This window comes from Nematostella vectensis, chromosome 9, assembly GCF_932526225.1.
Source record: "Nematostella vectensis chromosome 9, jaNemVect1.1, whole genome shotgun sequence".
NCBI lineage: Eukaryota > Metazoa > Cnidaria > Anthozoa > Actiniaria > Edwardsiidae > Nematostella > Nematostella vectensis.
Window position 1 is genome coordinate 14,035,256 of NC_064042.1, and position 27,112 is coordinate 14,062,367.

The window sequence follows — 27,112 nt, forward strand, 5'->3', positions numbered from 1 at the left end:
TAATTTCTAGAATATTTATTATATTTGTTATATCAATATAAGTATTCTGTACAATCAACCCAACGCTGAAAATTACACTCTACTGTTAAATAGCTGTGCTCTCTGCTCAAATAACCTGGCTTTCTTTATAACATTTGTTCATTATTATTTTATTAATTAGCTAATATATCCTATTTTTATCGGCAAAAAAATATATGAAGTGTTTACACAATGTTCTTCTAATTCGATTCCTTTCTCGAAAGCAGGCGTCAATCATAGATTGAGGGGAGGGGCGTAGTTCCCATCATTCCCTGCAAACCCTGCTAATAAATGGTGTCCACGCTTTAAAAAAAATGTCTCAAACAACGACTTCAGAGTTTTTGCGAAGGAACGAGGAGTTTTCTGACGTCATTAGCTCCATCGCAACCAAAGTGGTAACCATGGCTATCTAAGCCTCACTGATTTCACTGTCCGTGCGAGGTCAGAGAACACAATTCTCATATTATGTATACGAATAAATCCTCGGCGTTAAAAACAACCATTAGCGAAAGCATTAAAATACGCAGGTCGAGTAGTCTGTGACACCTTCCGTTATTTGGAGTTTCTTTAGGTAACGATGTCTTTCCAACAACACAACGAATATATGTCGGGCCTTCCGAGTCAAGGCCGAAAGAACACGAACCTCTCCGAGAGGCCAGAAAGAATGCCCGGGGAACAGCTCAGGCTTGTTCTAACCAAGGCTTCTTGAACGGTGGATCATCACCAGGCAACCCATTCCCGCGAATTAAGCAGGAATACACAAGCGAATGACCGCTAGACCACGGCAAGCATGTGACGCGCGGCTTCGAGGTCTTACTTGGTCATCCTGTGTTTTTTTTCAGCTCACGCCACGGACTGCAAAAACAATGAAGAAACACTCAACACGCGGTATTTGATTTGAGAGAGTGAAAGTGTGTTTGTATGGGAGGGAAGGAAGGTAATAATGTCACCATGCCGAAATGATTGAACGCACTAAAATCCCTTTCCGTCCCCATATTGAGGAGCCTTTGTACTAAAATTCTGTTATGTACATAACTTATTAGCAGTATTTCTATAAATTAATGCAACAATATAAACAAAATAAGATCCAGAGATGTCCGTTATAGAGGGCGGCTTGTCAAAGCAAACACTTGGGCCGTTAAGTATTGTCGGGGGAAGAATGGCACGATGAAATAAAATAGCTAGTGTTCTACCCACTGGTGTCCGCTTTAAGGAGTTTTTTTCTAGCTTACCCCCCCGTCAGAGTCGGCGACTGTACTGGTCTTGACCGTACTAGCGGTACTCGTGCTTGACTTGCTACTGCTCATGCTACAGCTGTTATAGTCGCTGCCTTGAGCCGAGTCCGTGCTTTGCGGAATCCGCTTGACGATCGCGTACTTCTTCTTAGGTACAAGTCTTTGCACCGGGTCCACGCCCCCGATCGCTGACGTCTTTTTCAGCGGTTGCACCACTACACTGGGCGTGGTCGTGATGGGGGAGTTGGCGTTCCGCGCGTTTCTGGGAACAGGTCTACGCGGTTGTGAGGGTACTATGGGGACAGGGCTGCGGGAGATATTGGGAAGTCCCATATCGCTAGCCATGCGACTTGATCCTACCGACGGGGTCCCTGTGCTACCACCGCCCTCGGATCCAGGTCCTCGACGTGTAAACCTCGGCCTGACACGAACAGGGGGGAGGTTCTCGACATCCCCTTCGCTTCCAGTCTCCCAACGATTGCGCGCAGCTTTCCTCGGCGGCGCGGGATTGAGGATAGGCCCGCTTGCGTCGCTCGCGTTAGAGGCGTTGCCTCGCTTCCAGCTGCCTGAATAGGGCGGAGGGTAACCCAGCGAGTCCATTAGACCGTACGTCTCCATGTTAAAGCCGCCACACTCGGCCGCCACCCGCACGGCGTTCGCGAAGTCTGCGTCGGTAAAGAAAGACCCTTCGCTGAGCCCTGAGTTGCGTGACGGGCTTGAGCACGGGCTGTCCTCGTCGGAACCGCTTGTGTTGGTCACGCTCTCCGCCCATTGCATGATGATGTCGCTTGTGATGCCCTCCAGGTCGATAGGCACGGGCTTGGCCTTGCCGGGCCGCTTGCCACTTGATTTCTTGCCACGGGCAGAGCTTGGAGTCTGCGTGACACAAAGAGTGGGTTACAACAGGGCGCAAGATCACACGTTGACCCGACTTGCGTTACCTGTGTTTCCGTAGGATATGACACTCTTGACAAATGAGATATCACTAACGAACTACAATTGCCTACAACAAAAACGGCTCGCTTCTATTTTCATTAATTAAATAGGAAAAGTAATAATTTTTTAATGATTAGAATGATAAGGAATAAATTGTTGGGTTATACCTCTGAAACTTGTCATTAATCATTATGTAGTTTTTTTCAGCCTGGCGAAGTGATATCTTTTACGTCAATCAAGTTAATTTTATCAGGACTAGTTCAGGATTGAGAATTAAGCAAAATGTAAGCATTTCTATGGTCACGTTCCCCTAGCCGTCTCCGCCGTCGTTGCGTAAGATTCCTAACGGCTGGTTCTCACTAGGACGCAAGCGTAAGCGCAAACGGAAGCAAAACGGAAGCGCGACACAAGTGAGCATCGGTCAAACACAAGCGCAAGAAAATCAAGCAGTTGCGTTCTCTTGCGCTCGTTCATGCGTTCCAGTGAGAATCGGAAAAATACGTGCGCTGCGCTCGCGCTAACGTCCAAGTGAGAACCGACAGTGCTGAATAACGTGTGCGCATGCGCGTGCTCTGGCGGAAACAAGCACAATCGTAGTGTTGAATCGTTCGAGTAAAGGTACGAAAGGCTGACTTCAGTCGCTGATTTGACTAACTACAGCATTAAAACCATACTGTACAAAAGATGACAGATTTGTGTGATAATGAGGGAGTCATAAAGAAAATTATAGCCTTATGTTTGGTCTAGTTTTCTTAGCATTCGCCAAAATGTGACAGTTTGCCGGTAAAAAGCCGCCATTTCAAAACAAAAAGGCTGGTTTAACCGCGCGGCACTGGAACTTGTCTTGCGTTTTTCAGCACTGATGTGAGAACCTTGATAACATAAGATCTAAATCACTGCAATGTCTTACCCTGGGGTCGGCAGACGCGTGCGACTCTGATAGCGCCGAGGGCGAGGTCGGTCTCCTGGGCGTATGGCGACGACCCATCCCCGACATCCCAGAATCCCCCGTCACGCCACTCATCCCAGTCTTGCCGCTCATGCCTGGTGAAAGAGAGTGACAATTAGTGGTAACGCAATGATCGGCAGGGCGAGTGGCATGCAGCATTCACGCGGGTGCAAATTAAACAATCTTGGCCAAGGCACGAGTCACGTTGCGCTCCTGTCGCGATGAACTTGGTGCATGGTGCATTAGGCCCGACAATGATTTAGAAGTCGCACTAAATAAGTCGTGATCAAGAGAGCAGTTAGAGTTGACGTGATGTGAACAGCGAATCAAATAACAGCATTTGATTAGGCACAAAAAAAGGATAGACGTTTGAATCGGTGTTGCTTTTGTACCTCGGCGCCATGCAGAATTTCGTTTAGAAGTCAAAATGGTAATGCACCCAATTCAAATAATCAGAGATTCGGAGCGACATAAGCGCGACGTATGAATCGGGTCGAACTCTACATCAGACTTAGTGCTGGACACGCGAAGTTTTTACCCCAGGCAAATAAAGTAAAACAGTCCATAGTGTTTGATATCACTATACATGGCTGGGAAATAAACTTACCAGTTTTTCCTGTCATGCCGGTATATCCTGTGTAGCCGGTATAACCAGTCAAACCGGTCATACCACTCATTCCCGTCATGCCGCTCATCCCAGTCATACCAGACTTCATGCTGAAGGGTGGGGAAGGTGGCGGTGACCCCAGGCTGCTGGGTGGAGGGTGCGAGGGAGGAGGAGGCAGGAGGTCTGCCCAGTTCAAGATGGCGAGGCGAGGTGGTGGCTTCAGGACTTTCTTCCGTCGGCTGCCACAGCTGGAGGTGGTCTTGCAGCTGCGCTCGCTGAGAGGGGGGCTGGGCGGGCGTAAGCGGCGAGCCTCGGCAAGGGTCATAGCTTTTGGCATTTCCTTGGAAAAGAAAAGAAAATATTTTCATATCTTATTAGGGGAGGGGGGTTAAAGAGGATGTTATTCTGGAAAAAAATATCTGCACTCAGCTTCCTTATCGAAGTATCGGGTACATATGGGACGTGCCATTACCTTAACTACTCGCTTAGCTTCCTTATCGATGTTCTGGGTACATATGGGACGTGCCCTTACCTTCACTACTCATTTGCCTTCCTTATCGATGTTCTGGGTACATATGGGATGTGCCATTACCTTAACTACTCGCTTAGCTTCCTTATCGATGTTCTGGGTACATATGGGATGTGCCATTACCTTAACTACTCGCTTAGCTTCCTTATCGATGTTCTGGGTACATATGGGATGTGCCATTACCTGCAAACTTTCTTATCGATGTTCTAGGTACATATGGGATGTGCCATTATCTTCACTACTCCCTTAGCTTCCTTATGCCTTCCTTATCGATACATATGGGATGTGCCATTACCTTAACTACTCGCTTAGCTTCCTTATCGATGTTCTGGGTACATATGGGGCGTACCCTTACCTTCACTACTCATTTGCCTTCCTTATCGATGTTCTGGGTACATATGGGATGTGCCATTACCTTAACTACTCGCTTAGCTTCCTTATCGATGTTCTGGGTACATATGGGATGTGCCATTACCTGCAAACTTTCTTATCGATGTTCTAGGTACATATGGGATGTGCCATTATCTTCACTACTCCCTTAGCTTCCTTAACGATGTTTTAGGTACGTATGGGATGTGCCATTACCAGCATACTTTCTTATCGATGTTCTAGGTACATAAGGGATGTGCCATTACCTGCTAAGTTATAAAACTACTCGACTGACTTTATCTTTTACGTTCTGGGTACATATGTAATGTGCCTACCTGCACTGTTTCTTTGCCTTCCTCATCGATGTTCTGTTTTTCCAGTTCCGTCTCCTTCAGCACTGCCTCGTAAGTGGGTGGCGGGTCAGTGTGAAAGGTAGTGGTGGTCGGATTTGGGGTGTTACCCGCCATCTCGAATGACTGAATCTGCAAAGATCAAACAAAGTAAACATCAATGATGTCATCCTAGCAAAATACCAAGTGTGGAAAACATCAAATACCATCGGCTGTTTTGGGGAAGTTTTAAAAAGAATTTGGTGAATTGAGTATAAAACTTTACATCTGACAGTTATCTTCTGTTTTCTTCAAATAATTTGTCTCCAATGTTGAACGAAAACAGAAGTGTGGGTATCAAGGGCTCTTGTGTACCCCCAAAAAAAATAATAATAAAAAACAGCTCATCCTAGACCATCAACAGGGTGATCACATACGCTCCCTAAAATACCACCATACTACCTACCATATTATTTGGCTTGGTTTAACTGGTATTCCTGACAGTCACTAGGTATTCAGGATGGGTTATGTATAAACTGCCTCAAGAATAGGCTTGGTATTGCAATAGCTTTTATAATAGTTGTGTGACCTACCTTAAGTTTAGGCTTGGTTTTACTGGTGTCGCTTGACTCGCTAGGCGTCCTGTTAGGGTCTCTGCCAATATTATCTTTCTTTCGTTTAAGGAATTGGTGAGTCGAGGCCAGGGGAGATACGTCTACCTCCTCTCTAACATGATCCCTGGGGAGGGTGTGCTCTGAGCCGCTCTTGCTGCATCTGGAGCTTGTAGAGCCTAGCAGACACAGCGGGAACGTTTAAAACACTTTACTTTGATGTTACTGTGTGTTTGAACCCGTTGAATACAGTTAGGTCAGTGCAAAATATCAATAAGCGTCTCAAAAGTTGAAAAATTGCTAGTTCCGATAATGTAAACCTTTTTTATTTAATGACATTAGCCCCGCTCTCTAAAAATGCTTGTGATCCCGAGGTTATTGTGAAATCGTGGGTGGCCCAGTGTGGTCAGCGTATTGCACACTTCAACCACAGATGTCCTTGCAAAAATAGACAGTCATATTTTTAGATATAGACAGTAAAAAGGGAGTGACTGTTCAATTTTCTTTAATTATTGATTTCGACAACTGAGCATTTACATACTTACCGGCCTCTACAAAGTCGGCAAACTTGCTACTCTTGTTGACAATCTCTCTGTACTGGTTATTGGGCTGTTGCTCTTGAAGGACGTTGTTGGTCTTGTCCGATTTTCTAGAGTCCATTGATCCGCTCAGGTGGTTCAAGTCTCCAAGACGAGCTCCTAGAAAAAAAAAAAACATGTTCACGTCACTACCAGACAGTAGTTATTTTGATCATGGAAATCGCGACTTTCAATGCTGTTAGCTTTTAAAGCGACAATCACACTAGTTTACTTACAGGGGGCCGATGGAAACCTCAACCGACAAGATACAAAAGAATCTATAAAAATCCGCGTATCCACGGATACTCCAATACACCCCCTACTTTTACAAATTTGAAATATTTTTGAATAAGTTTCTCATAAAAAAAATCACCGGAGATTGTTAATCGACCGGAGGTAAACTGGTGACATGGTAGTATATCTTATTTAAGCGGTCAATCGACCAGCCATCGCCAGGGTCTTTCTCTCATTGTCCCTGAGGTAATGAGAGGGGTGGACCTTGACGTGTGACAATGAGCTCGACTAAAGCATGATCAATTTACCTGCAAGGGAGTTCAGTGGAATCTTATTAGGAAAATCAATGCTTGCACTGGACCCGCCTCGACGGGCACAGCAACTGGTCATCTGCCGGCTACACTCCAGGGATGATGCGCTTGTCCGGTTATTGGCTAGGTGGGACACATCTGTCGGCTGGGTTTGATCCATCCACAGGGTCATGGGTGCTGCGGGGCTTGTGGGCGTGCGGTTAGAGTCATCTAAGGGGCGTGCTGAGAAGATATGAAAGGTCAGAGAGTTTATGTGTTATTACTTTACACATGCACTTTTACATAACTTGTACTCGAAAACCAATATGTTCTAGGCAGCATATGAACGGCTGAATTATGGTATCTTTTCTTTTCGAATAAAAACAAGACTATCAGAACATTTCATCGAAATTAGGTAAGAATTTAACGCTTAAAAAGTAGTATTTAGTAACGCTCTCCTTGCTATCAGTGTCGTTCCTACTTTAACACAAAAAGCAGAAAACCTGTTGCCCCTTGACAGTGCAAGGTGCCTAGAGAGACCACCTTAAAAGTTTTGTAAAGAAAGCCAATTCAAATCAACAAGGACGCGAGAAATGTATGTGAAGTAAACCAATGAGGATGTGAGAAACGTATAGTATCTGATTGAGCTGAGCTTGACTAGCAAACCAGCGAGGAAAAAATAACAATAATAATAAATAAAATGCTTAGTGTACTTCAGAGCACGAGATAGTTTCCTAAATATGGAGTTAGTGTCATTTAAAAAAATCTCAAAACTTTATCTTTGCGCCACAAAACACACACAAACATAATTAGACTTAAAGATGATGGACCATTAGGCAGGTGCTCACCTCTTTTGTGTACAGAGTGGGCCCTCTTGTGTCTTTTCCTTCGCCTGTACAGCAGCAACACAAGGACCAAGAGAAGGATCCAGAAAACCCCGCCCAACACTGCTATGAACCAGGGCTGCCTTACAAACGCCTTCACCTTAGACCACGTATCACCACCCGAGGCAGGGATCACTTTCACCGCATTACTCCCGGTTGGGGGCAGGTTATGGCCGCTTGCGCCCAGAACAGCACCTATTAGAAAAAGATCAGTGAGTTTAGAGAGTTATTTAGTTTCTTATTTACAATAAATGCTCGTTTTAGCGCCGTGGGGGGAGGGGGTGACACAACAGCAATAACTTTATTACAATACAAGATCTGTTTCTGTCGAACGATCGTAAAATCAAACTGTATCTTCAATTCAATTTTTGTGTCGCTATCATTATTGTCACAGCAGCCGCCAGTGGGTGGGGGCCTCATTTAAAAATGTGTTAAAACCAGCATAGTGAGTAGCGGTAAAAAAAAAACTTGAAATAACAGGTAAGAAATTCTATGCAAACAGTATTTCTGAATTTGTTTAGTAACATATTGTGTTTCCCTGAGATGAGGTCCCCAGGGAGCGGAGGATCCAGGGAGTTTTAGCTTACAGTACTTACCACCTTCATCCTCACTCAAGGTGGTACTCTTCACTGGGTCACTCTTCGGTCCCTTGTGCTTGCTAAAGAACACCTGTATACGGATGACGTAGCTTGTATTGGACTGAAGCCCGTCCAGGACGTATTCACGCACGCCCTCGCCAAACACAGCAATTTGGCGATATGCGCTATTCTCTCCGTGGCGCTTATAGTGAACGTAGAAGCCAGCAGGGGTCTGAGGTGTGGCCATTATTTGCTGGAAGAGGAAACAGAGAATGAGCTTGGAGCAATGTTTAAAAAATGGATGTTTTTTTTACTGTTACAAGAGCATGGCGCTCTTGTAAAGACATTGGGTTTGGGTATGGTCGAGTTTCAAATTCCACTATACCCGCTATACAGACGGACTAAAGACAAATGCCATGCTCATTGCAGCGAGAATCAACTGGAACTTGAAATCAAACAAAAGACAAACTTGTGAGTACTTGCTGGTATTTGAAAACACTTCTATCCACAGTATTTTCCCTCCCTCCTTACTGCTAACATTCTTACCTTCCAAGTTATGTTGATCTTGTCATGAGCCATGGGGTGTAACCGTACATAAACTTTTCCACCTCTATCCACAGTGTTATCCCTGCCTTCATTCCTGTGCTTGGTGGGGGGCGGTACTGGCACTGTGTTTTCCCGTAATGTCTGTACAGGGTTGATAGTTGTAGTCTGGATGCTAGAGCCTTCTGGTGATCTCGCACGCACTGCAAACATGTAGCGCACACCCGGCTGCAGTCCTGTCACCCAGTACCTGTAGATGGACAAGAAAGTGAGTACAACTATTGAAGGAACACTCCGTATCAAATATAACCACTATAAAAAGAAAGGAATGCGGACTGACTAAATCAGTTCAAAGGGACATCTCTCAAAGAACACAATTCAAGGAAAAACTCTAACAAATGAAATTTAAATCTAACTATACAAGAAAACCGTCAAAAATCAACAAGATGAGTACAAATGGTTACGATGACTTAATAAATAGTACGACAAACGCACACATTGGTCCAGCCTGAAGACCAAGCCATCTTACCTACTTAAACGGCAAAAGAAAAAGGGTCTGACACTATGTGCGTAATAAGCACAACTATGAGGGTAAACATAGAGCAAAGCTGATGTTATTCCAATTTATATCATCCTAGGATCTAGGATTTAGATCACTGCAAAACCCAATGATTTTATATATTCAGGTGCAGGTGAAATAAAGTAACCCCCGTTTCTTTGCCAAAATTTTAGAGATGAATATCCTTTGATTTTGACCAAGCTCGAAAAAAATATGTTGATTTTCGGTAAAATTAATCAGATTTCGGTAACATTACTTTCATTACGTCATACTGTTTCTTGAAATTTGAATTTGTAAGCATCTTGCTTTTCAAAACCACACATATAAAATATCAGTATGCGCCTAAAGAAAGTTATTATGTCTATGAAGATTGTAACAGACAGATTTCCTTTTTTTCAGACCTAAAGAATTACCTTAACTAAACTGTACTTGTAAAAAAAACTACTTGTAAACTTGTGACTTTGAGTACCTACAGTAATTTTGAGAGCATGTGCATAAGGATGGGAAAGAAAAAATACTTAAAATAACAATTACAATGACAATTATTACACAGTTCACTAACTCTCTAACCTGTTGGCAGTGACAGAGTCAGCAGCAACCGTCCATGACCCCCCAGCATCGCTGGCTTTCTGATACTCCACAATGTAGGTTACAGCAAACTCAGGGGGGTGACTGACTGAGGTCCACAGCAAGAGTACTGCACTCTGTGTGATATTTTTGTCCACTATCAGGTCAGAGGGCGGGTCAGGGATGAAGATGGAGGAAGTCTTGGGTTTGGTGGAGGTTGAACGTCTTGTAGTCACCCTAGCAGTTGTTGGAATGCCTACAGGAAGATCAATAGTTAGGGATACGATTTTTGCTATTCTCAAAGCCTGAAAATCAACAATACCTGAAATGAAGCAATTGAGCCATCGCAAAGTCTAAACGCTTACTTACAACCCTTCAATGGAGCTGAAAGTTAACTCGAATGTTTCTCAATATATTAGTTTTATTCTAAGAAAACAACAAGAAAATAAATCAGCGCAACTTTATTTGGCGGCCAAAAAGCAAAAAAGTTCATTTTCTTCAATTTGGAAGTATCTAATAGACCCCGGAATGGCCCCTAAAACTTACGATCAACAAAAACGATTTCTTTCATTTTTGGTATGTTATTGGAAAAAGAGAAATTGTTAAAAAAAAAATCCTTGCCCGTGTATGGATTTTTTTCGGGGCGAATTTCAAAGTAGGTAAATAACAGAGTGACTGGAAATAAAAATACGCCAATATCTTGGAATTCCTCTTATAGATTTTAATAAAACATCCTCTAATTGTCGAACAAGGTCTGATGTACAATATACTATAGCTTATTTGTTAAAGATTTCCCTGTAGCGAACAGCTCTTCGCGAATAATGAATTTAACGAGCTCACCATTTCGTTGCTATGGAAACAGCAAAATGTAAACACGTTACATTTCTATAAAGTTCATCCCTAGCTACAAGGATCCCTGTAGCAGAAGATACAAGTTGTGATTGACAGGATGGTTGGGAATTCGGGAAACTGTAATCGAATCTCCTTAAATTAGGGATATGAGAACAAAAGTACTATAGCCTCCCTTGGAGAGAGGAATTCCTATCTATTTAAAGATTTTTCAAAAGAGGTCTAATCGAGATATTGAACAGTCAGTAAAACCAAAACCACATCTAAAAAACATTTCTAAAGTGCAACAGTATCATTTGAAAGCACCATATCCTTCTGGTGGTATCTACAGTAGCATACATTCAAAGCATCAGGGTACAGGATGCAAAGAGACTTAGATGCCCGGGATTTACACCATATAGCGAGCATAACAAAGGTTGAGTCTACTATAAATAAATCATGCGCAAATTAATGCAAACATACCAATGACAGTAAGAAAGGAAGCAGCAAAAACCGACCCAAGCTGATTGGATACAACGCATCGGTACTCTCCAGCATCTCCAAGGGTGAGCTGACTGATCCGGAGTCTTGCCAAGGGTCCAGTGGTGATAATGACTCTGGAACCGTTTCTCAATACTCTCATGCTATCATCCCTTTTAATCCATTGTACTGAGGGAGAAGGGGAACCGTCCACACGGCATGTGAACACAGCATCACCAGACTCTTGAACTGTCTGATTCAGAGGCTTTCGCAGGATGTTAGGAAGGGTGTCGGCTGCACCTGTTGAAAGTAGTTATCAGAAGGTAATGAGGGACAACTTTACCCACAACTGTAGCCGTTGCCTAATTGCTCTAGATTACCAATTGAATGGGGTCTTGTGCAGACATCTGCACTGTGCTGCCTCACAGTCTTCATAAAATGGAGAAGTGTTACTATATTAATGCAACTTTGGTTATGTGGCAAAGTATAGTACAAACACTGAAAATAAGCTCCAGATTGGCTAGCACGATTTGTGAGATGGTACCAGCATTAAACATAGGCATTTAAGCCACTGGGAGTACACAGCCCCCAATCGATAATGTTTAAAAGCAAGTCCCATTATTCTTTCAAAAGCAGGAAATGTGGCATGCTAACAATACTTACGCCAGACAGTGAGCATAGCACGGGCGGAGCTTGCACCAAGACCAGCAGGGCTCAGAGCAGAGCAGACATACTCCCCCTCATCTTCTTTCTTTACAGAAGATATCCTCAACTCGCCGTTGCTACTGACAAAAAACCTTCCATAGTCTTGCATGGGAAACATGGGCTGTCCTTTGCTCTTCTTCTCCCAGAATATGGTGGGGAGAGGGGAGCCCGTTGCCTTGCATGTGAACAGAGCGGTGTTACCCTCCACGATGACCACATCCTTAGGCCTCTGAATGATCTCTGGCTTGGCTGGTAAAAAGTAATGTATCATCAGATTTGGGTTTAACGCACCATGGAGTGGTATATAAGTTTTTTGCTTATCATTAATGGTTAAAGGATCAAGCTTTGCTTATTGACAAGATTCCAACCATGCAGTCATAATACTTATCGCTATTTAAATTAAACAAAAATTAAAATACATTAAAAAATTAAATTATCTTATTAAATTATTAATTTGCCATATAAACCACTTGACAAACATACAAAAAAATTGGTCAAGGAAGTTTTTTCCAATAGAAAATTATATATTTTGGACTGTAATTATTATTATCACTCTTACCTAATTTGATTACAGGAAAGCTTGTTAAACCCTAATTAATCACTTATCCCTTGATTAATCCCGTTTATATTGTCATTTTGTATAAATCAACTCACATACTATCACAAATCTCGCAATTTGATGAGCTCCCGTACTCACTATCTATTGAGCCATAGACAGTGAGTAGTGAAAAAGCCGGTGAAAGAGACGAGAAAGGTTGATTCAAATTCGAGAAATTTGGTTCATAATCTTTTCTAGTAAATGAATTTTCCATCCTTACAAAAGGACACTAACAGTTACAAAGACTGCAAGGTTTTGAAGCTAGAGTTTTTTAATTTTGGTTTATCTGCGCACATAATCTAATTGTTAAATATAGTTTACTCTTGTTGAATATGATTACATTATACTGTAGGTGTTATGGATACAACAGATTAACGGTAGAGAAGAAATGGGAGTGGTGTAGTAGGGAAATCATTAAGTAATGTCAATTCATGTACAGTACTTGCAAATGAATGTGTGAGTGCTTCATGCTAATCTGTGTGATAAAAGGTATGGAAGAGGGGTAGGTTATGGATGGGCATAAATACGTGAGTGCCAGACTTATGGTTATGGATGGGCATAAATACATGAGTGCCAGACTTATCAACTTGTGTAATAAAAGATGTAATAAGAAGTGTAAGAGCATGAATGTGTAAATGTGTCAGGCTACTTCAAAGTAGGAGAGATGAACAAATGAATGTGTCAGTGTAATGTTTGTGTCACATATAGGGGGGGGGGGGGGGGGGTTTACAGAATATATGAGTATGTTGAATATGGATGCCATGATAACCAGTGTAATAAGGCATTAGATTGGCATCATAATAACCAATGAAAAAAAGAATTAGATGGATTTAGGGTTATGAATGAATATGAATGTGTCTAATAATGCTATGATACTTTGTGAATTAAAAAAAATGAGATGGTACGTCAGGGTTATGAATGGATAATGATGCCATGATACTTTGTGAAATAAGGCATTAGATGGTACGTCAGGGTTATGAATGGATAATGATGCCATGATACTTTGTGAAATAAGGCATTAGATGGGACGTCAGGGTTATGAATGAATAATGATGCCATGATACTTTGTGAAATAAGACATTAGATGGGATGTCAGGGTTATGAATGAATAATGATGCCATGATACTTTGTGAAATAAGGCATTAGATGGGATGTCAGGGTTATGAATGAATAATGATGCCATGATACTTTGTGAAATAAGGCATTAGATGGGACGTCAGGGTTATGAATGGATAATGATGCCATGATACTTTGTGAAATAAGGCATTAGATAGGACGTCAGGGTTATGAATGAATAACGATGCCATGATACTTTGTGAAATAAGGCATTAGATGGGACGTCAGGGTTATGAATGAATAATGATGCCATGATACTTTGTGAAATAAGGCATTAGATGGTACGTCAGGGTTATGAATGAATAATGATGCCATGATACTTTGTGAAATAAGGCATTAGATGGGATGTCAGGGTTATGAATGAATAATGATGCCATGATACTTTGTGAAATAAGGCATTAGATGGGACGTCAGGGTTATGAATGGATGATGCCATGATACTTTGTGAAATAAGGCATTAGATGGGACGTCAGGGTTATGAATGGATAATGATGCCATGATACTTTGTGAAATAAGGCATTAGATGGGACGTCAGGGTTATGAATGAATAATGATGCCATGATACTTTGTGAAATAAGGCATTAGATGGGATGTCAGGGTTATGAATGAATAATGATGCCATGATACTTTGTGAAATAAGGCATTAGATGGGACGTCAGGGTTATGAATGGATAATGATGCCATGATACTTTGTGAAATAAGGCATTAGATGGGACGTCAGGGTTATGAATGAATAATGATGCCATGATACTTTGTGAAATAAGGCATTAGATGGGATGTCAGGGTTATGAATGGATAATGATGCCATGATACTTTGTGAAATAAGGCATTAGATGGGACGTCAGGGTTATGAATGGATAATGATGCCATGATACTTTGTGAAATAAGGCATTAGATAGGACGTCAGGGTTATGAATGGATAATGATGCCAGGATACTTTGTGAAATAAGGCATTAGATGGGACGTCAGGGTTATGAATGGATAATGATGCCATGATACTTTGTGAAGTAAGGCATTAGATGGGATGTCAGGGTTATGAATGGATAATGATGCCATGATACTTTGTGAAATAAGGCATTAGATAGGACGTCAGGGTTATGAATGGATAATGATGCCATGATACTTTGTGAAATAAGGCATGAGATGGGACGTCAGGGTTATGAATGGATAATGATGCCATGATACTTTGTGAAATAAGGCATTAGATGGGACGTCAGGGTTATGAATGAATAATGATGCCATGATACTTTGTGAAATAAGGCATTAGATGGGACGTCAGGGTTATGAATGGATAATGATGCCATGATACTTTGTGAAGTAAGGCATTAGATGGTACGTCAGGGTTATGAATGGATAATGATGCCATGATACTTTGTGAAATAAGGCATTAGATAGGACGTCAGGGTTATGAATGGATAATGATGCCATGATACTTTGTGAAATAAGGCATTAGATGGGACGTCAGGGTTATGAATGGATAATGATGCCATGATACTTTGTGAAATAAGGCATTAGATGGGATGTCAGGGTTATGAATGGATAATGATGCCATGATACTTTGTGAAATAAGGCATTAGATGGGACGTCAGGGTTATGAATGGATAATGATGCCATGATACTTTGTGAAATAAGGCATTAGATAGGACGTCAGGGTTATGAATGGATAATGATGCCATGATACTTTGTGAAATAAGGCATTAGATGGGACGTCAGGGTTATGAATGGATAATGATGCCATGATACTTTGTGAAGTAAGGCATTAGATGGGATGTCAGGGTTATGAATGGATAATGATGCCATGATACTTTGTGAAATAAGGCATTAGATGGGACGTCAGGGTTATGAATGAATAATGATGCCATGATACTTTGTGAAATAAGGCATGAGATGGGACGTCAGGGTTATGAATGGATAATGATGCCATGATACTTTGTGAAATAAGGCATTAGATGGGACGTCAGGGTTATGAATGGATAATGATGCCATGATACTTTGTGAAATAAGGCATTAGATGGGATGTCAGGGTTATGAATGGATAATGATGCCATGATACTTTGTGAAATAAGGCATTAGATGGGACGTCAGGGTTATGAATGAATAATGATGCCATGATACTTTGTGAAATAAGGCATTAGATGGGACGTCAGGGTTATGAATGGATAATGATGCCATGATACTTTGTGAAATAAGGCATTAGATGGGACGTCAGGGTTATGAATGGATAATGATGCCATGATACTTTGTGAAGTAAGGCATTAGATGGGATGTCAGGGTTATGAATGGATAATGATGCCATGATACTTTGTGAAATAAGGCATTAGATGGGATGTCAGGGTTATGAATGAATAATGATGCCATGATACTTTGTGAAATAAGGCATTAGATGGGACGTCAGGGTTATGAATGGATAATGATGCCATGATACTTTGTGAAATAAGGCATGAGATGGGATGTCAGGGTTATGAATGGATAATGATGCCATGATACTTTGTGAAATAAGGCATTAGATGGGACGTCAGGGTTATGAATGAATAATGATGCCATGATACTTTGTGAAATAAGACATTAGATGGGACGTCAGGGTTATGAATGGATAATGATGCCATGATACTTTGTGAAATAAGGCATTAGATGGGACGTCAGGGTTATGAATGGATAATGATGCCATGATACTTTGTGAAATAAGGCATTAGATGGGACGTCAGGGTTATGAATGGATAATGATGCCATGATACTTTGTGAAATAAGGCATTAGATGGGAAGAAGTGAGGGTTACCTTGTGGTTGAGTGGGAAGAACTCCTTCAACAAGAAACATTAAAGACAAATGGTTAATAAAAACAGACATCACCATGCATTGACAAGGGGTAAAGGGGGTTAGTGAAGAAGGGTTATACATATAGGCATCATCCGCAAAAATCATGAAAGACTTGCTATAAAAAGTGTCAGAACTACAGCCATGTACTGTATTAAAAAATACTTGCTACATAATACTGATAAAAGGGAAAGCTGGGAAAGCCTGCTTTTGACTATAAAAAGAGAGTGCAGTGACATTAGACACAGACATGTGTGTTGAAATTACACAAACAAAGTGAAGGAGACAAAGAGGGGAAAAAAAGAAATTATTCTGTCCCTTTCTTCTATGCTCTTTGAGTCACTGATTTCCACATGTATGGTAAAGGGACTTACTGCTCCCTTTTCTGCTCCCTATTCTATCTTTTCTTATTTCACTAGTTAAAACAGTGAAATGGTACTTACTTTGGACTTCCAGCTTTGCTGAAACACTCAATACCCCTGACTCAAGTGGCACGCTGCACACGTACTCCCCAGCATCTCCTGGCTGTATTGAAGACAGCTGCAGTTCACCTGACTGGGTGGTCACATAACGATTGAGCGGCAAGTCTCCACCTTTCTTCTGCCATCTCACGGCCGCCTGGGGACCATCTCGGTACTGGCAGCTAAAACTGGTGGACTGGCCGGAGATGACAGTGATCTGCTTGGGATCTATAGATAGCGCTGTAGTGGGAGATTCTTAAATAGAATAAAAACAGAAGATTAGAAAAAAAAAAAAAACAATGAAAACAGGAGATAAGAAAATGATAGCAAATGATAAGATAGCCTGTTAGCCTGGGTTATTCGGAAATGTTTTGTTTTTGAATATTGGGAATTCTGAGACATGCACGAAGGCTGAGATGCACTGGGGAGAAAGCCTAATGCCACCACAAGCCCCATAGCTTGCAGTATTACATTTCTTCACCTTTAATGGTAACTGTAGCAACACGACTCTTCCTTCGCCCCACAGCATTGGCCGCCACACACTGGTACGTCCCCATGTCCGCTTTCTGTGCTATGGAGATGACCAAGTTGCCAGGCGATACTTTCTGGATGCGTACACCATCTGGGACATAAGCCTTGGTGTTCTTGAGCCAGGTCACAGTGGGTGCTGGACGGCCCTTGGGTGGGTTGCACTTCAGGATTGCTCGGTTACCAATTGTGATTGATAGGTCTTTTGGTTCAGCACGGAACTTTGATCTCAAAACTATGCACACAAAATAATTGGACAATTATTCTATTTTATTTTATTTTATTAGCTTTACATATGTACTACACTACAAACAAACACAGTTTAAATTGTAAAGAACATAATATATATCACTTTAATATATATCATTTTGTGTGCTTTTTAAAAGAAGTAGTCTTGGGATTAACAAGATTGTATTTTAGGCTTTCGTAAAAACTGGAAAGCTTTGAGGGTAGGGGGCAATAGATTATGAGGTGCCGAAATAGTGTCTTTTCTTATAAAAGAATTTATAAATCTCCCCTAAGAATATGGTGGCTGCATGCCTGACATGGAAAAATTCACTTATCCATCTAAGTAATGTTGGCTTTTTTTTACAGTGGATAGGTGAGAACCTATATCATTATAAAAACAAACAAAACCTTAAAAAAAGGTTCCAAAACCTAGAATGTCTCTCTGTTTAGTGGCCAGCGAGGTTGAGATGAGGCTCTGGCCTCTCGAATCGCTATTTCGACTTCAGCTAGGTTCAGAATCTGAACTTGGTCGCCGATTGGCCAATTGACACGTGGTCATGGAAACCAAGAAATTCTGACAGTTTTCTATTGTATTTTCGCTTCAAGTTCAAAAGGTCAAAACCGGTTTTTAGTTCTTGTTGTTCGCAATAACAAACATCTAAATGAATGAAGTAGATAAGCAATATATTTTTTGATCACAATTTTCATAGTACTTTGCAGTCCAAATGAGTTACAGGATTTACCAGTATTAAAAATGTAAAGTATGTTCAAAAGGAGTCTCTTGATGATTCATCAAGCGGTGAGATGTCTTCTCTGTGCTGCCGACCGGCTACGAGAAACCTCCAGCTTATTCCCAAAGTTTGCTCTTGCCTCAACGATGGTGGATTTAACTATCCCAAGCAAGCAATTGTACTGGTCATTTGCCCCTTGAGTTTTTTGATAGACTCATTTCGAGGATAACTGCGAGCTTATCCGCGATTTTTCCTCCTTGAAGCGCTTTCATTCCGAGAAAATGTTTTATTCCAGACCTCCTATGCACAGATTCTTGTCACTAACTTTACAGTAATGATCCCATGGGTTTACAGTTGAATGTTGTTGTTTTTAAATCGGGTTTTCATGTGCTTTTCATACTCGTAAATTCGTTTTCCCGAGCGAAGAGATGTTTACATCTAAGGAAGCACTGCGTCAAACTGACACATGCTAATCACAAAACGTTAACATGGAAGTGAGGCAGAAGCCGAAATAGCGCTTCGAGAGGCCAGAGCCTCATTTCAACCTCGCTGGCCACTAAACAGAGAGACGTTAGAGGCTCTGAAACCAGGGTATACCAAGAACAGCTGCTATTAAAAATAGCATGATTACGTTGCTTACCTCCAACTTCCAGAGTAGCATTTTTACTAAAGGCCTTGCCAGCACTGTTCTCTGCAACACACTGGTACACCCCACTGTCGGATTTTCTCTTTTTATTGATTACCCTGAGGAATGTCAAGTCGCCGTTCGGCATAATAAACCGGCGATTTTCTGAGTCTTCCCCATCAGTGGGCACAATGCGACCATCCTTTAGCCAGTAGATTTTTGGCTTGGGTGAGCCAGTTGCTCGGCACCGAAGGTCTGTAGGTTGGTTCCTTGAGGCAACAATGTCAGATGGGTCTAAGGTTATTACTGGCTTGGTATCTGAAATATGAAATTATAAAGAGATGTTAATTAATTACTAAGTAGCCTGATTGCAGGTGGTACTCGGTGTTATCTTTGCTGAAAACCCTCTCCGTGATTGGGCGCCATGTTGTATTTTAAGCCTGTGGTTCTTGGTGGTGAGCGCAAAGTGTTATCCTTGTAACATTTCAGTAACCACCCTGACAAAGGACTGCAATGTCCGAAATGTTGGAACGTTTCAACTTTTGTTTTGTCTGTTTTCCCCATACTTTTATGCATATTCTGTAGACATTGCATCCAATCTGAACCAGAGACATAGCTGTCGAAGGTTTACACTTTTCTGCCTAGAATAAGGCCCAGTATGTATGAGAATAAGAATGTGTAATCAGAGTGCACATGGATGTTTGATGTACGGACACTCTGAAAAAATGGCCACACTGGCCTCTTAGAAAAGACATTACATAAAAAGCAGGCAACACATTGACATAAAGTATGAAGCTTGACATGGTGTCTTTTTTTCCCCCTGATCACTACATTTTGGATTCATATCCGTCATTCTCAACCTATGTACAGTACGGGTTGCAATTTCTTGAAGTTTTTTGATAAAAGACCAAATGCAGTTACTGTATAAATGTATGTAATGTAAAACAAAACAAGCAAGTTTATTAAGCGATCTTAAGTTGAAAAAAAATTCCCAAAATCCAAGAAAAAAACTGGATAGAGATGACCCCCCACACATTCTTTTAATGACCATCCAGTACTGTATATAGACAGATCTCGACAACATATAAATATGTTATTCCCAGCCTTTATATTAATATTTTAACACAATAATATTGTAACACAGTACCAAAACAATACATCGATCATCATTTCTTTTCCCACTTTCCTTTTTTTTCAAGTTGTCCCTTGATACCAATTTTTGGATATTTTCAACTTTACATGATCCTTTAATGAGTTTGTAAACAATGCACTTCTGTACCTTGTGCACTTGACAGATGGACAGTAAGGGTGATTAGGGCCACAAGGAGTGCCCCGCCCTTGAGGCGTGGTGCCAGCGGCATGGGTAGCTTGTTGACTCTCAATATGTCATAACATCATGACTGCAATCCTTGGAGTTAAAATAAATAATATTAAACAAAACTCATTAAGAATATAGTTATCATTTAATAGGTAGAAATGTGTAATATCATCAAAACAAGCAGATTGGGGAACAAATAAAATTTATCACAAATAGAATAAGGAGCTTGCTTATTATCAGGAAATACATACAAAAAGATATGTAGATGTACAGTATAATGTATAAAAATGTCCAGAGAAACACATACAAAAAAAACATGCAAATACTGTAACCTTCAATTTAAAATATAAATCGGAACATCTATAGCCCTCGGAGATAAGAAGGTAAATCTAAATTAATGCCTTGTTTTACATTGAAAGCAACATTTGAATTCACTAACTTACAGAACAGAGGACCTAATTTACTGTACCAATTTCTCTTACAGTCAAAAGAAAGACAGGAAACGAACTCTATAAAGGAAGACAGAAGACACAGAATCTCATTATTAAAGTGGTAATGACTCTGATAAGAACTTTAATGACACCTCTAGTTATCTTATCCATAGTATCTTGCATGATAGCAAAGCATAACACTACAGCTGGAAATGCTATTAAATATACAATTGCTACTGTAACACCCATTTCAATGAAACCAACATGAGATGCATCAGATAGAGCACAATGAAGCACATAAGTTACCAATAAGTTACAATACAGTAAGTTACCAATTAAGTTACCAATAGGTTATCTCAACATAAAGTATATCTTATTAACTCAGGAATAGGCATTGATGATATACTGTACAGTTATTTCAGTGACATCTAGAGCACAGACATTCAATAAAAGTATACATACAAAAGAATGACTTCATAAAAATGACGGATCCAAAATGACTCCATTCTCTTCCAGTTATGTACGTTGTTACAAAGTATCCAGATTGGCCACATGAAGCGTGTGCAGTTCTTTTTTTATAAATAGTACAGTATTTCCAAGAGACAAACAACACTTTCTAAAGAGTGATAACACACAATGCTGTTCATTTACTGTTTGGCTTTGTGTTACCATGAAGCCAATGTAACAGAGTAAGGCAGCTTGGCGTCACAATGAGATAGCTCCTGACAAGGTTATTTTGTGGTTTTATTGTTGTCAGAAAACAATTTTGAGAACAAAGTCTACCACCAAAAAAAACAGCTTTTGGTTCAGGTACATCATTTTTCATCTTTTTAAAACACTGTAAGGTTTAGGTATTACAGGATCTTAATAAATCTGTCAAAAAAATTGTTAACCTAGCCAGAGAAGACAACAGTCAAAACACAATGACTCATGAATGCAATGAATTAACAAATGTGACCTTTTGAGATAAAACTTCCCCCTCATAATGATGGTAATCCTTATCTTGTGTCAATTCACAGACTAATAGCTCCTAGAGTCTGAGAGTGGCCTCCAGGCATTAAGGCTGGTAAACATAGGTTTCTGTTTCTGTATTAAAATAAAACAGATAAAACTTTAAAGTATTTCAAACACATTAAATTCCCTGTCTGCCAGGCTAGTATTTGCAGGCAGAGGAAATGTCAAATATATGTATAAACTCAACTTAAAAATGACTTGACTATTAACACTTTGTACACATAGGTACAAAGCCCAAATTATCAAGTTACATCCTTGGCCAAATTAGAAAGAGGATCAAACACAGTTAATTTGTTTTTTCGTTTTTTCAAAAGCTGATAGCTGTATGTCCAACATAAATGTGGTAATTTCCACATAATTTGAAGATTATAATATGTTCTATTTTTACTGTGAAACATATATAACATATACCCTAGAAACACCAATATCAATAGGAAATAAGTCTTTCTTCGGGACCAATACAAGAAGACAATAACTTGATTCTGGCTATCTACTGTACAAACCCTAATGGTGGAAGGATGGCAGCTTTTAATTGCCAAAATCATTTGTTATTGTTTGTGGGCGAAAAGTGGTAGAGATAATTGTTATGAAAACACCTTTTAGCTGCTGCTAGCACTTCAGGAATTGGCCATATTGTATTACAAACTCTAGCTACTGTAAATTTATAGATATTTTTAATTGAAATGGGAGAAAAATCTCTGGCCAGCAATTATGTTGACAAAAAATGTGATAAAAATAGAAAAGAAAGAAAAAAAAACAGTATCAATGACTAATGTTAATTGATAGTTATACAGTATGTTCATAAAATATGCTCGGTACTGTATGTATTTAAAGAAATAGTTCCACATATTTTTTTCCCTCAAGGTCAATTAATGCACTTATACCTGGAGGTATAGCATAAGGATAGTAATAGCCTCTCTCTCAACAATAGATTAGCCCCATGTAGGAAGTATTAGCAAATGTTGAAAGATTCTTTCTATATAGAGATAATAAAGCACACCTAATCCAGAAATTTGGGCAGGTGGGGAGGGGGTTGTTTATGCATTTAGCAGACCATCTTCTCAAAGGCAGCTTATCCTAGCTCGCAGTGGTTCTCAATGTTCACTCGTTAGAGTGGACCTTTCAGTCAACTGGGAGGGATCTTCTGAGCCCCCTGAACACCCCGTCCCCTCCCTACGGGCCTGATGTTAGTTTCTGGGAGGTACAGAATTAGCAACACAGTGTTGAGGGATGAACAGTTGATTGAGTCTTATACTTCCATCAGAGTCAAGATGTCTGTTGATACATACCCCCCTCTGTATTAAACAATGAATGACCCCAAGGCATTGGCAATAAATCTATGCAAACAAGAGATATCAGTAATGTTACCCCCACCTCAGAATCGAAAGGATATTACTGTCAAATCAGGTGTAGGGTAAAATAATGTTAGCATATCAATTACACTTTACAACATCTTTGATAAACACTCACATGATACAGTACCACAACACTGGGAGGTCTGCTTTGACCTTTGATAAAAAGTTCAAGAAATCTTGAAACAATATGAAAAAAAAACAACATTTGGATCACCATGAGGAGTCCATAATTGTGCCTCTAAACAACCACATCAAGGTCTGTGACTTAGTGATCTTTTACATATCCATGAGGCAACATAGGTTAAGAAAAATGAATTAGAAGATATTCGTACAATCTTATTTGAAATAAAAAAATAGCACTTTAGCAATTACAGTTATATTATTTCAATGGTACACCACAGTGGGTGACACAACTAAAATTGCTATAATTACTAAAACTGAGGAATCAAATCACAAAAAGTTCACAAATATTGTTCAATCAAACATTGTTTTTATACATCTATTAAAAAGCCACCTCCATTAAGCAGGCTAAGCACTAGTTCACGTAGCCACCAGTTCATGTAACCAAGAACTTTAAGTTGTAGTGACTTTATTGAAGGTTCCATTGCTTTGCTGGTGAACCTCCTTGAAAGCAACCAACCTTTTAAGCAACCTGTCGGTAGAGCTTCAAGGGTTGCAGTTTAGAAGTACCACAGTACTGAATCAGACTAATTCTATAGAGATCAACTACATATTATAGAAGCTTTTTATACTGGATATACTGTATTCTACCATCAAAATCTACATAATACTTAGTTAAACTTAGTGCATTAGTTTCTGTTTACATAAGATATTAGGGGATCTCAAGATTTAATTAAGAGCAGGGGAATATAGCGAAAATAGCCTATAATCAAACATATTTGACTATCTATTTCCATAGATATAACAGGGGAAAATACAGTAGCTCATTAAAATGCGTCAAGAGAACTTGGATTTAAAAATAATAATTTATTAGTGAAAGCGTGCTGGGGTTAGGTCACTAACATATAAAGTAGGCAACATGGAACTGGGATATGGTTAAATTCTAACAGAGAGGCTTACAATATCATATGAGTTAGGGTTGGGAATAATTGAGAATTGTTAGGAAATGACTCATCAAACAAAGGTGGTTTCTTACTCAAAATCTTGAAAACTGCGTTTTTTTTACAAAGGCCGACTAAAATGACCATGAATTTCTATCAATGATAAATGTGTATAGTTGTTGTATGTATTACCCGATGTTTTTGATATTGATAGCATGTTTTTATCCAAACAGTCTGCGAAAAGGTTAAAGGATATCTTCTCATGAATATGAAATTTCAAAGCCATTAAATATGTAGAATTTATTTTACTTGACACAAAGCAGGAACACTGGTTTAGACTTGTGGTAAATTATTATATGGTCAAGTAACTTTCTAAGTAATTTTATCATAAAGAAACAATGGAATATACAATTGATAAAACGCGGAATAATAAGTGTTTAAATCAATGGACTCCATAAATACCCGTTGTATTTTAGAATTGAGTAGAAAACATTTGGCGGAACAATTGCTGTTTAAGCCATTGTAACTTCAAGCACGCATCTATATAACGCGGCAACAATTTTTAATTAATTTTAGAAGTGATGACCAAATCTGGATTTAAACTGCTTCGAATACATTATTTTCTGAATACTCAGAAAATAATTTCTAATTTTCGAAATCTAAATTTCTAGAATGTTAGTGAAATGGTTTATTTAATGAATCCGAAATCCGGGAAATTATAAAGTCATGGAATTTACAATTCGGTGAGGAAGTTGAGTCACGAATACATCGCCGCGAAGAATTAATGAGTCCTTCAGCTAGAGCAACTCACGGAATTATTAAAATGCTAAAAGTACAAGAATAGACTCCCCACAAATACTAGACATAGGAATAGGGTCGAAAGCCTACACGGCACGGGTTAAGGGCTTTTAACGAGTTACAGCAGCGGGAAATTCATTTGATTTTAACCGTTCACTCACGAAGGGTCGCATTACACAAGAAAAACAATCAAATCCAACTCCTTGTATCAGAACATTGTTTTCGCGCAAATGCCGGCCAACTTGACAGCAAGGATGTGTTTACTTCGAGATTGAAAATGCAAGTAGAAATAGAGATCTCGGTACAAATCCAAGTAATATTCCCGTTTCCTTTGTACAAATTTTACGCATAGCGTCGGCCGGTTGCTGTGGAACACAAAGTTTTGATGATAGCTTTTTTCCATACTCAAAGACACCGAACAAAAACACGATAAGAAACCGATTACAAAAGTAGAAGAACAGAATATATCTAAGGTATAAATATGTGAGTTTCACCTACATTTTGTCGAATTAACTCTTTAATTGCATGTGAATTCATGGCATTTTAGACAATTCTCGTATTGTGGTTTTCGGCTTCTTTCGTGTCAGTGCTGTGCGGTTTTACGTTCTTCAATCGAACTGTCCAACTAAAGTTACAAGATAAACGCTGTACCCATCGGGAAAAAATATCAGTAGTAGAATAATTAAAAGAACTTTCTGGTTAAGCACTGACTTTGCTTCATCGTCGGTTTTCTGCATTTTTTAAACGGTAGAAAATAAACTGGATAATTGCGCTTGTTTTATTTCAACGTGTAATATTGCAGTTGTAGAATTGCTCAACAGTATTAATGTGGTTTGCTAGAGTGTTGTTTTGAATAAAGAATGTGAAAATAAGTGTTAAAACGTATGTTTTTTAGAAGAATTGGAATAGGTGGTTCGCAAAATCAGACACAATGGTTCACAACTTTTGAGAACATTCCAGTCAGGCAAATACAACAGTCGAAGAACTCGTCCATATTGATGCACAAAAACTGCTGTAGGTCTACGGGATTATCATTAGGTCACTATCTTTACAACTGTGTTTAGCAAATCCATTCTTCCAATGAGACATGCTTTTAAAGCATTCAAATCTAGAACTCGCGTAAACATGGCTCAACTTGAACGGAAACTCGGCTGATAAATTTAACTTACCTTAAAACATACGATTCCTAGATCAAACGAAGTCCGTTATCCTCCGACTAGATAGTTTAATGATAAGGTAGCCTTGGTTTTCCAAGTAATTCTGGTGATATAGGCAGTAAATCCACGTTTTTAGCGGGAAATACTGCAAAGTTTGACGTTCGGTATCACGCTTCAGCTACAATGAAGCAGTTCACTTTGGAAGGTCGATTGACGCATGTCAATCAGGAGGAAGCCACTACAATGCTTCTTTCTGACCAGTCACACAACACAACAATAGAATATTTGCCCAAATCTTAACGCTGAAAATTTTAAGACAAAGTAGTAATCAATGCTTTGGCTTTAAAAACAAGCGTTGAAGTCTTTTGGAAATGGGCGAGTGTTTTGAATTGAATATTCATTGGGATTATAAAATGCGTAAAAATACTCGAGCCTCTCATACTCCACTTCCGCCGGAAGTTAACCCACGTATATGACTAGCCAGTGTGGAGGCGCTGTGTGTGAATTGATATGGCGTTTATTGCTGTGAAATTCCACTTGAATTGAATTTAGCTGAAAACACCTGGCTCTACAATGCTTCGAGGTGTCATTTCTAGTTTGCAGGCGTCGGTACTATTTCGCACATCTACTTGAAAAATTTATGATTCTTCACGCGAAATACGGCAAAAGATAGGCAACAAGAGATTGTTTCTATCTAGAGTTTTGTCGCATTTTCCAAAAATGTCCCCAAAAGATCAAAGTACTCGTATGGAATCCTCGATTTTTTCAGAGGCTTCAGTTTTTGCGATTTTTAGGGTCCTGTTTCTGGCAGTTCAGGATTATATCAAAGTGCGTCCTATCCCCATTATATCAAAGTGCGTCCTATCCCCATCCCAACGACACTGACACAACTATAGTTCTCTTGCTGCGCGTATAATCTCATAAGAGTGGAAAACAAGTAAAAGTTTAGGGCGAACAAGGCCATAAAAAAACTTTGAATAAATACTCATACAAAATAAAGAGAGAAAAAAGAAAATGAAAGGAAAATAACCGGTCTATTATACCAGATT

General features: G+C 39.8%; 1 protein-coding gene across 2 annotated transcripts; it reads right to left on the bottom strand.

Annotated features, from left to right (window-relative positions):
- On the bottom strand, positions 1 to 26,419 carry LOC5506652 (roundabout homolog 1). 2 transcript variants are annotated; one of them, XM_032375068.2, is made up of 20 exons: positions 26,076 to 26,419; positions 20,209 to 20,337; positions 18,945 to 19,247; positions 17,299 to 17,580; positions 16,800 to 17,072; positions 16,320 to 16,343; positions 11,788 to 12,078; positions 11,128 to 11,424; positions 9,820 to 10,072; positions 8,694 to 8,940; positions 8,166 to 8,400; positions 7,534 to 7,764; positions 6,704 to 6,928; positions 6,129 to 6,281; positions 5,566 to 5,762; positions 4,979 to 5,125; positions 3,746 to 4,085; positions 3,100 to 3,233; positions 1,251 to 2,129; positions 1 to 873 (listed from the first exon to the last, which is right to left on the bottom strand). In XM_032375068.2, exons 2-20 carry the CDS (start codon positions 20,288 to 20,290, stop codon positions 862 to 864), a joined length of 4,605 nt encoding a protein of 1,534 aa, XP_032230959.2. In that variant the 5' UTR covers positions 20,291 to 20,337; positions 26,076 to 26,419; the 3' UTR covers positions 1 to 861. The 2 variants fall into 2 exon arrangements, with proteins under 2 accessions (XP_032230959.2, XP_032230960.2); XM_032375069.2 differs by lacking the exon at positions 16,320 to 16,343.
- Positions 26,420 to 27,112: the final 693 nt, after the last annotated feature.